The 11,182-nt window shown below is 29.8% G+C and overlaps 2 protein-coding genes across 2 annotated transcripts in view; one reads left to right on the top strand and one right to left on the bottom strand.

Annotated features, from left to right (window-relative positions):
• The first annotated feature begins 636 nt into the window (after positions 1-636).
• Positions 637-5,545, top strand: LOC107473297 (glutamate receptor 2.8-like). The gene is made up of 5 exons (XM_016092850.3): positions 637-931; positions 2,161-3,500; positions 3,628-3,940; positions 4,179-4,585; positions 5,000-5,545. Exons 1-5 carry the CDS (start codon positions 637-639, stop codon positions 5,543-5,545), a joined length of 2,901 nt encoding a protein of 966 aa, XP_015948336.2.
• Positions 5,546-6,437: 892 nt separating this feature from the next.
• Positions 6,438-11,182, bottom strand: part of LOC107473176 (putative UPF0481 protein At3g02645) — a 5,750-nt gene continuing 1,005 nt past the window's right edge. The window contains exon 2 of the mRNA XM_016092726.3: positions 6,438-7,902. Coding sequence (XP_015948212.2) covers positions 6,515-7,861 — 1,347 coding nt within the window. The 5' untranslated portion in view covers positions 7,862-7,902 and the 3' untranslated portion in view covers positions 6,438-6,514. The remainder of the gene's footprint in view (positions 7,903-11,182) is intronic.

Raw genomic sequence — 11,182 nt, 5'->3', positions numbered from 1 at the left:
TGGGTGCAAGGTCAATCCGTCAACGTTATATAAATATTTTTTTTTTTAATTTTTCAAATACAAACACGTTGTACAGAGATATTGATACAGTCTACCTTTCTTTTACTGACTTGACTTTGGTAAAATAAAAATAGTCCACCAGTTCAAACATAAATATTTATTATTTTTATTATTAATCAATAGAAATAACATTTTTATTATTTTCTGTTATACTTTAAAATGTATATTTTTATTAAAGTAGTATATATTTATTTTTTAAAAGATATACATAAAAGTGTATTAAAAAATAGTATAAATAACACAATTATATAATCAGTCTTATATTTAATAACTTTTTATATGAATACATTGATTATATAAAATATTAAGAAGACTTTTTTTTAAACAAAAAAATTCAACACAATAAAATGGAGTAGGAATATTAAGAAGACATGTTTATATTTATATTAAAAACATGGAAAGATATAAATAAAAGATAGTAAAATTTACACAATAAAATTTTATAATATTTATGTCCACCCCAGACCGCACCTACTAGGTTTCCCCTATCAACATATATAATGAATTTTCGTGAATAAAAACATTTAAGCTATCTGCTTGGCTACCTTCACATTATTATTACTAATACCAAGGAAAATGGTGAAGCATCAACCTCGTAGCACCTTGGTTCTAAGTCTCTGGTGGTTCTTTGGTGTGTTAGCAATAGTAGTGATGGGTCAAAGAAACAGTAGTGGTGCAACAACACTTCCAACAAAAGTAGTGAAAGTGGGAGCGGTGCTTGATGTTGGTGGAGCAATGGTTGAAAAGATGGGTTTGAACAGCATCAGAATGTGTATCCATGATTTCTATGTGTCTCATCCACATTACAAAACTAGGCTCCAACTCATTCTAAGGGACTCCCAAAGAGACATTGTTACTGCTGCTGCTCAAGGTTCGTTCCATCTATCTATCTATAGAAAGAGAAATGCTATTTGTACATCAAAATCTACTATTAAAATTAGCCACCAATATATTTTTGTATAAATATATATATGGTTTAATTTATTTTCAACGTGTATTTTGTATTCTAACATGTATTTTATACTGGTGGCTAATTTTAGTATACACGTAGCATAATTCATCTATATATTCCCTCTTATTATTAGTAGCTTTGCTTTTTCGGTAATACTAGGGGAATAAAAAAACAGAACATTTGTTAATTATTACAACTATGAAGAATGAATATTAAATAAGACAAATTTTAATTATTTTTGACTAATTTTTTTAGGAAAATATTAGGAGGACAATGACTTTGTTGAACAATACGAGCAACCACCAATCAAATAAAAACACACTACACTTTTAAATTAACCCTCTAAATTTTAATATTAAAATAACCATTCGTACACTAGTAAAATGAACATCCAATATATCTATTGTTTACATTGTTTAATATTTTTATTGTTCACCTATACTTTTTTTGTTTATTACCAAATATTTCCATCACTTTTTATATGCGCATGACGTTTAATTTCTCATTGTATTATGGATGTTGATTTCTATTCACATAGATCGGAATTGTGATACAATATGGTATATCTAATCATTGTACACTAAGGTGACTTGGCTTACTGTTTTTTTTCACTAAAGAGTGCAATATTCAGTGTTGGTATACTCTTTCAACTACATGCCTCTGTTCAAGAAAGACGACACTTGTATTTTTTCTTATCAATTACTTTTAAGCTTCGTTCTGATTAATGGCAGAATTGCTGAGTTGTAGGACTAGATTGTGTTTAATAAAGAAGAAAGAAAGCGAGCAGAGGAATGAGAGTGACTGAATATACTTCTATGCTTTGTATTTCATTGAAAGAAGTGTACTAATCCTAAGTATACTGAACCTATTTATACTACCTGCTGCTACACATACTCAGCAAAACTAACTTATCTATCTTGACATTCTTTACAAGAAACACACTTAACTATTGCTATCTTTGGAGACTTGTGTCTTGTTTTGTGGTATCACACCCTTAACAAATATAGAGGAAATACTAAAATAAGTCTTCAAAAAATTTTACGTCGGACGTTTTAGTTCTCCAAAAAATTTTATTACGTTGAAGTTTTTTAATTTTATAAAAGTAAGACATATAAGTTCCTACATTAATCAGCTCAGTTACCATGTAGCTGTGGATCTTATAAAGAATGAGCAAGTGGTAGCTGTGATAGGACCAATCACAACAATGGAAGCCATGTTTGTGATCAACCTCGGAGATAAAGCGCACGTGCCCATTCTGACGTTCTCAGAAATGAGCCCTTCTCTCTCATCACTCCACACCCCATACTTGTTCCAAATTGCACAGAAAGATTATTATTTAACTCAAGTCGAGGCTATAAGCGCCATTGTTCAAGCTTTTGGGTGGAAACAAGTGGTTCCAATATACGTGGACAACGGTTATGGCGAAGGACTAATTGCATCCCTAACCAATTCATTTCAGAAAGCATACATTCGTGTTCCTTATCTCAGCGCCATTGATTTCTCAGCCACAAATGATGCCATTGAGAGAGAGCTCTACAAGCTCATGACTATGCAAACTAGAGTCTTTGTTGTTCACATGACATCCCGTCTTGCCTCTCGTCTCTTTGCCATTGCCAAAGACATTGGAATGATGGATGAAGGTTATGTTTGGATTGTGACTGCTGGAATTGCTAATCTTTTTAACTCATTGGACTCTTCGGTTATGGAATCCATGGAAGGTGTGTTGGGTGTTAGGCCTTATATTCCAAGAACAAAACAGCTTCTTGATTTTAGAGCTCGATGGAAAAGAGAGTTCTTAAGAGACAATCCAACACTTGTTGATGTTAATTTGGATGTTTTTGGAATATGGGCCTATGATGCTACTGCTGCATTAGCCATGGCAGTTGAGAAGCTTGACAACACTGTTTTCGGCTTCACTAATGTCAGCAACGACTCCAGCAACGTGACTGATCTTGAAAACTTGGGCGTTTCGCGAAACGGCGAGAAGCTGAGGGAAGCTTTATCAAATGTTAGATTCAAAGGTGTTGGTGGTGAGTTCAAAGTAGTGGGTGGTGGGAAGTTAGAAGCATCACCATTTGAGATAGTTAATGTGATTGGTAATAGTGAAAGGAACATTGGATTTTGGACACCACAGAAGGGACTAATCAGAGACATGGATGCAGATAATTTAACTTCTAAGGAGAATCTAAGAACAATTCTATGGCCAGGGGACTCTTACTCTGTTCCAAAGGGATGGGAAATTCCCACAAATGGTAACAAGTTAAAGATAGGAGTCCCAGTGAAAGATAATGGCTTCTCTGAATTTGTGAAAGTAATCCATGATCCTATTACCAATTCCACAAAGGTCACCGGGTTCTGCATTGATGTGTTTAATGCTGTGGTAGAAGCGTTGCCTTATGCCCTTCCATTTGAATTCATTCCATTTGAAAATTCCAACAATGAGATGGCAGGAACATATGATGATTTGATCACCCAAGTTTATTATGAAGTAAGTAAACTGTCTATTACATAATTGAATGCACTTGTAAAACTACTTTATCATGTACGTCAAAATTAAATTCTTATTATTCATGAGTTTCATCTGATTGTGAAGCAATGTATGTCTATTGGTGCAGAAGTTTGATGCTGTGGTGGGGGACACAACAATTACGGGAAACAGGTCCAAGTATGTCGATTTCACATTGCCGTACACAGAATCTGGTGTGACTATGGTTGTTCCAGTAAGAGACAATAGAAAGAAGAATGCATGGGCCTTCTTGAAGCCATTGACATGGGACCTTTGGGTAACAATATTTTTTACCTTTGTTTTCATAGGATTTGTTGCTTGGGTACTTGAACACCGAATCAATGAATGTTTTAGAGGGCCTACGCCTTATCAAATTGGCACTAGCTTGTGGTTTTCCTTCTCAACCATGGTATTTTCTCATCGTAAGTCTCTATGTCTACTCACTTTCATTTTGATATATTCTTCTTAATTAAATAATTGCATATATAAAAAGATAATAACTCACGCGCAGTTATTTAAGGTGAAGTTAATAGTTAAGAGTTATTAAATAATTTAACAGATTTGACTAAATTATTATTTAATGACTTTTAATTATTAACTTTACAGATAACTGCATATGAATTTTCACGGTATGAAAATGTTAACTTTGCAATTATGCAGAAGAGAGAGTGGAGGGCAATTATGGAAGATTTGTGGTGATAGTATGGGTTTTTGTAGTTCAAATTCTGGTTCAAAGCTACACTGCAAGTCTTACCTCTCTCTTAACAGTTGAACGACTACGCCCAGCATTTACAGATGTTCATCAACTCTTAAAGAATCGGTTGAATGTTGGTTATTTGGAAGGTTCTTTTGTTCATGAAATCTTGAAGGATTTGGGGTTCCATGAAAACCAGCTTAAGATATATAAATCTGCAGAAGAATGCAATGATCTCTTCACAAAAGGAAGTGCTAATGGTGGTATCGATGCGGCGTTTGACGAAGTCCCTTACGTGATGCACCTTCTTGGAACTTATTGCTCCAAGTATGCCATGGTTGAGCCAAGATTTAAAACTGGTGGCTTTGGCTTTGTAAGTTCCATCTATCCACGGCACCACTTTTTAGATATATATAATTCGGTGACTATTCATGTGTAATTTTTCTGTGAAAATGATAACCGAAAACTTTTAGATAAACTGATATTTTTACTAATTTTTTATTTCTCACATGTAAGGTGAAAACTCAGGTGACTTCACGTAAAGTTGATATTTGAGAGCCGTTAAATGAAAATTTAGTCAAAGCAGTCAAATCATCTAATGGCTCTTAAGTATCAACTTCACGTGAAGTCGAATGCACCTAAGTTTCCACCCACATGTAATTGTCTTCACATAAAAATGAGAATTGAAAATCTTAACATCCCCTGAATTTTTACTAATTTGATGATAATAGCTGAGAACCTACACATAATTTATGTGTTCTTATATATATACGATATTTATATTCAGGTGTTTCCAAAAGGGTCACCTCTAGTGGGAGACATATCACGTGCAATCTTGGATGTGAGTGAAGGAGGCAAAATGAGAAGAATTGAGAATGCATGGTTGAATGGAAGCAGTTGTCAAGATTCAAATAACAATGCAGCACAAGTATCTTCTTCTACAAGCCTAGGACTAGAAAGCTTCTGGGGTCTGTTCTTGGTTGTAGGTATTTGTTGCTTATTAGCCCTCGTTATCTTTTTAGCCACATTCATATATCAGCATAGACATATTTTGTTAAGCCATAATCTCCCTGATGATAGTAGTTCTATAAGAACACGCATTGGAAAGTTGCTAAATACCTTCCATGAGAGAGATCTAAGCTCCCACACTTTCAAGAAAAGTGATTCAGGCGTAACAACAAGTGTGTCTTCTTGCCCTCCAATTAGTCCATCTAGTTACACAGGCTCAGGCTTTTCGGCCACTCCAAATACTCAACACAAACCTACACAAGAACCTCCTGTCATTACAACAAAAGGGATACAACCTCTTATTAAGCCACATAGATCCCTCTAGTTTTAGAACATGATTACCTATTGTCCAAAAAAAAAAAAAACATGATTACCTAATTATCTTATGTTAAGCACCTTTCTTTTTTTTGTTCAAATAAATGTCTAAAATTAATTATCCATGGAAAATATGTATGGAGTTAATTCGATTATCAGCTAGCTTTTTTTCCTTTCTGTTTTGAAAACGAGATTAGAATTACCTTTTTCATTTCATGCTCGTCATGCAAATTGGTCCATCAGTATTTAAATAAATAAAATATTTTTATATATTTATTTAAAAAAAAAAACATTTACAAGTATTTTATATATTTTCTTAAAAACATACAAGTCATTGTTTCTTTTTTAAACAAAATATTATACAAGCAAATTTTTTTGCCCCAATTTATGAAATTCGAGGATCCTTCCCTAATTCCGATTGAATGGCATGGTCATTTAAATCTCCGACAAGTAAAATATGTTTTCAAAGCCTTTGTTTTACAAAAAAATCCAAGCACAAACATTAAGTGAAGTAGCTGATAATCTGAAAAAAAAAAAAAACATCCAACATTATTTTAAGTCTTACTGATGGCTGATTTTTTTAGATATTGGGCACAATTTGATGTAACACTTAGTTATTGGATTATATGATATTTTCCAAAATTTTAGAGATGGGACAATTTGCAGAGAGCAAATTAATACAACAGATTTTTTTAAATTTGTCCAAGTTAGGAACACACAATTTGTATACTTCAACTTGAGGGAGTATATTAGTCACGGTATGTATTGACATTTAGTTTAGTTGATTACTTGTAGCTTAAGTAACTAAGATAGTTAATTAGTTAGTTGATGTAACATACAGTATGCAAGTTAGTTACACTCCATGTGTATATATTGTACATCTCAATGAAATGATCAATCAATATCGAAACTAAAACACAGAACAAAGACATTTTATTTGTGTTCTGAAAAAAGAAATTAAAAGGGAGCTCAATTAGTTTTATTTAGAAATTAAATCATGAATATTGCGATAGAAACTAATGATGGTGTAGACGAGAACAAAAATGCCGATAATGGTGGAACTGCCTCTCCAAGTGTCACGGAAGTACACCCTCCTAACTGTTCCCATGGTCTTTTTCCAGCCACTCTTGTTGTGGAGTGTGAGTTCTCTTATGACTTTATAGTAGCACGTCTTGCCGGTGGAAACCACATGTTTGGAAAGGCTCTTCACCAGATTCACCACTTCCTCATTACTCACGTGTTCTCGAAAAATGCATCCTTTTTCCACCAACAACTCTACATCTTCTTTGGTGTGAACCAGAGAGTCTAACAGAGACACGTAGTTGGTGATAAAAGGTTTATCTGGATAATGGTAATGCTCAAAGGCCATTAAGTTCTTGAGAACACATACTGTTCTGTTATCAAATTTCAACTGTGGGAACATCAATTGAGCTTTTAAACTCTTGAAGCATGGTTGCAAGCAACCCAAGCAGAGTAAATAGCCGTTGAACGGTTTCTTCGTCTCAAATGTTATGTCAATCAGTTTTCTATCACCAACGCACTCAAAACTTACCCCATTCTCATACAACTTGCTTGCGCTCACTTGCAAATTTTCTTGCTTTAAAAACAATTCTAAGCTCCAGTCGGGAAGACAACACCTCCTAACAAAATCAACGAAATGATGAGCTGTCTCGTTGTCCTTTTTTAAATATTCCGCATACAGATGAAGAGATCCAAAATAATGGTGGGTAAGTTCATGGAAATCTAAACCTTTAGCTGTGAGAGTTACAAATTTATTATAGAGTTCCTCCAACACATACAATGGAAGCTGATTCTCAAGAAGCAGTAAGTCCCTCTGGATGCCTTTTGTAACATAGTTTGTTAACATATTTCGATGATCAAATTCCCAATCCCTCAGAAAGTACTCCACGATGAACACAGCATCTAGCAGCACTATTTCCACTAATTCCTCATTGCTTATCTCTGGGAACTTCTTCGCATAACACTCCCTTATTTTTTGTACTTCACTTTCAAGGAAACTTTTGTATTCCTTCATCTTCATGGCTTCCTCGTTTGAGACACGCTTCGAGAAGTCTTGCCAGTACTTATACTTTAGCTTTTGCATTCCCTTCAGCTCCTTTGTGTCGTAGTGAATGGGTCCTATTGAGATCCACTGAGGGGTGAAAGAAGCTTCTTCTTCATCCATCTTCCTAAGTTTGGAAGGAACTGTGTAGATCATGCACACATCTGGAGTAAATTCTTCTTCAACGTCGTCAACATCAATCACCACGTGTTTAAACATCTCCAATAATGTTGAATCAGTAGCATCAGTGGTAGCAGTCGTCATCTTGCTCCAACTAATTAACCAAACTTCACTTCTTATGTTCCCTACAGCAGTGAGCCAAAAGGATTACTTTAAATTAGAAACCAAAAATGAAGAAAAGATTTTAGTTTTGAAAACTGATTTTATATTGGTGGAATTCCGATGCGGTCGCGTGAAGTTGATATCCGAGAGCAGTTAGATAATTTAACTGATTTAACTAAATTTTTATCTAACGGCTCTCCGATATCAACTTCACGTGAAGTCAATTTAGCCTGAGTTTTTACCTTTTATATTTGTGTACAAACGTATTACTATTTAATTCACTTTTAATATTTATTTTATATTTTAAAGTATTTTATATATATGATTAATTTAGTGACTAATTATTATTAGTGTATTCTTAATATAGTTGAAATATAAATTTACATGTAGAAATATGTCAAGTTCTTTAGTGAAAGATGCAAAAATAAAGACAGATCAAATTTTTATATTAGTTAATTAAAATTAATACATTATGTTGGTCTTATAACGATGTTATTTTATATATATAATGTTAAATTTTTAATCTCATGTTTTATGTAATACATAAATATGAACATCACTAGAAAAAAAAAGGTGGTTAAAATTAAAGAAAAAACAAAGGTTAGAATAAAGATATTCCATTAGAGATAAACTTAGGATCAGCAAATTTTTTTGTTTTTAGTCGGTATTTTTAGTTATTTATTCAATATTATTAATCTAGTAATTCAATAACATCATTTTTAGCATATGTAATTACAAATCTTACTGACCATTTAGCATTTCTAATTTAATTACATTGCATTTTGTCTTGATAACAAGACAAAATAAACCAAATATTAAAAATAGGACATAGAAAAACAGAAATACAAAAATTAATGTTTTTATATTTTGTTTTATGGTGAACTAAATATAAAATAGAACAAATAATAAAAATTTAATTTACTTTTATTTTTTACATAAAATTTAGAATAAAAAATATAATTATGAAAATTTGATAGTGATAATAATAAAAGTTATGTATTTGTTCAGTATTTCTTTGTCTTTTCAGTAAAAAAAATATATATACTAATTTAGTGTCTCAAAATATAATATCTCTCTTTATTTTTCACCTGTAAAACATAATTTTATATTTCTATATCTATATTTAAGAGTCTTGTCTTCATAAAGAATACAACAAGACAAGACCAGAGAATAAGATACAAAGGGATAAAGATATTAAAATTAGTATTCTTCTATATTGTTTGGTGATAAATTAAAATAAATTTTAAAAGTTATTTTTTTTAATTTTAAAAATTATACAGACATAATATTTATTTTATTTCATCTACTAAACATAATTTTATATTTTTATTTTAGTATCTCGTACTGATCGACAAATGCAGCCTAATATAGGCTCTGCAATGTAATTACTTTTACCTCCGCAAGGAGAAAACCTTTTGGGGTGTTATATATTCAGTGACTTACTGATAATTATCAATTGGTTATTAATAGTATTTTTAATTGTGTAAAATTATATTTAATAATAAAAAATTATTTATTTTTGTTTTAATAGTTAAGTACTGATACAAAATACAAAATTTATTTGTCTCTAAACCTTTCATTTTAACAATGCAAAAATACTAATTACTAAGAGAGAGAAATAAATACGGTTTTTTTTTTAATTTACAAGAGAGTATTTTTATGTATGTGAGTCGGGACGCGATTCCATACTCTTTGAAGCTTTGAAGTACTAAAACTCCTTTTAAAAAATTAGAAAGAACGTTAGCATTTATAATTATTCTGTGTTTTTTTTATTTAAAATTTATCTGGACTAGCATTAAATTTTATATTAGATTCGTTTGGACTTATGATCAGGTTGGGTTTATTATACTTTTTTATTATTTTTTTTGTGACCATTATACTTTTTTATTAATATTACCCATATTAAATTATTATAACATTTAAAAATTATTATAATATTATAATTGAAAAAAATAAAAAATTTAAAAATCAAAACATATTTTTAGTATTAATTTTAAAAGACTAAAAAAATATCCTTTAAAATTAAAATGATTTAATTTTAATTTAAAATTTATTTAATTAAAAAGACAAAATATTTTTTTAGTATTAATATTATTTAAATATATTAAAAAAAAGACCAAAATAATATTTATTTTGTGTAAGCATATTAAAAGGGAAAAAAATTCTATGCCATTAATTACTTAAAAATATTTATGAATTTAACTTTAATTTTAAAAATTTAAATTTATATGTATACTATATAATGTAAAATAAATACTTCGTATAAGAGAATGAATTTAATTATTGTTTTTCTTTCTAATTTCAAAAATTAATTATCTTAAGCATTTTGTATTTTAATTTTAATTATTTATATTTACTTCATTCCATTACACTCAAAAAATATTCTTAAACTTATTATTGAAATTTAAAAAAATTAATATAATTTAAATAATTTATATGCATAATTTAATTAAATAGACTTAACTCTCTAATATTTTTTAAAGAGGACAAGATACAAGATTGAGATAAAAATATCTTTTCAAAAAAAAATCTAGGAATTATTATTAACTTTATTGAAAAAATAAAAAACTTTAAATTTCATAAAATATTTTTTTTAGAGTTTGGGATTCGACCTAAACTAATTATCCTATATATTAAAAATGAAAATAAAAATTTATATAATTTTTACCTAACCTTGATCAAATTTTAACTATCATTCACATTTTTTTATTCTTATTTTTTTTCTTTGCAAATTTTTTCCTTTTTTTTTAAAGAAATTTAATTCTAATTCGATATTCAAATCAATGCAAACTGATATGATCGGTCGAGGTTTAATTACAAAAACATATTTACACCCTAACTTCATGAGTTAAATATCAGAAGCAACAACTCTAGTTACAAATCTGACAATAATTTAATACTATTCTGCTCTTTGATTTGTGACTACTTATTTAAAATTATTTTTAAATTTAGTTTTAACTAAAACAATCTAAAATTAAATTTAAATAATAACCTAAAATTGATTTAAAATAACACTTTAAAAAAATATTAATTCTGTTCCTAATATATATTTATATATATCCTAATTAAATGGTATGTTATAATATAGTTAATTTTTAAAATCATGATGTTATAGATAAAAAAAGTAGTATACGTGATAAGTTTTATGAAATGAATTATAATATTAAATAAATAATTAAAATAAATAAAATTTAAAATTATTAATTAATTAAAACATAAAAATAAATCTTAAAAGATAAAAATATACCAGTACGATTTAGATTGTACTGTAATGAGTTTATGAAATTATAAAACAAAATAAAT

The sequence above is a fragment of the Arachis duranensis genome, chromosome 2 (assembly GCF_000817695.3).
Source record: "Arachis duranensis cultivar V14167 chromosome 2, aradu.V14167.gnm2.J7QH, whole genome shotgun sequence".
Lineage (NCBI taxonomy): Eukaryota > Viridiplantae > Streptophyta > Magnoliopsida > Fabales > Fabaceae > Arachis > Arachis duranensis.
Note: the sequence above shows the minus strand (reverse complement) of the source record. Positions and strands in the feature narration are given on the sequence as shown.

Bases quoted from the DNA above. Each gene is read 5' to 3' on its own strand.
- LOC107473297 (XM_016092850.3), top strand. From the start codon at position 637: ATGGTGAAGCATCAACCTCGTAGCACCTTGGTTCTAAGTCTCTGGTGG. The intron at 3,941-4,178 runs GTAAGTCTCTAT...GCAATTATGCAG, and splicing joins AACCATGGTATTTTCTCATC to AAGAGAGAGTGGAGGGCAAT. The intron at 4,586-4,999 runs GTAAGTTCCATC...ATTTATATTCAG, and splicing joins AAACTGGTGGCTTTGGCTTT to GTGTTTCCAAAAGGGTCACC.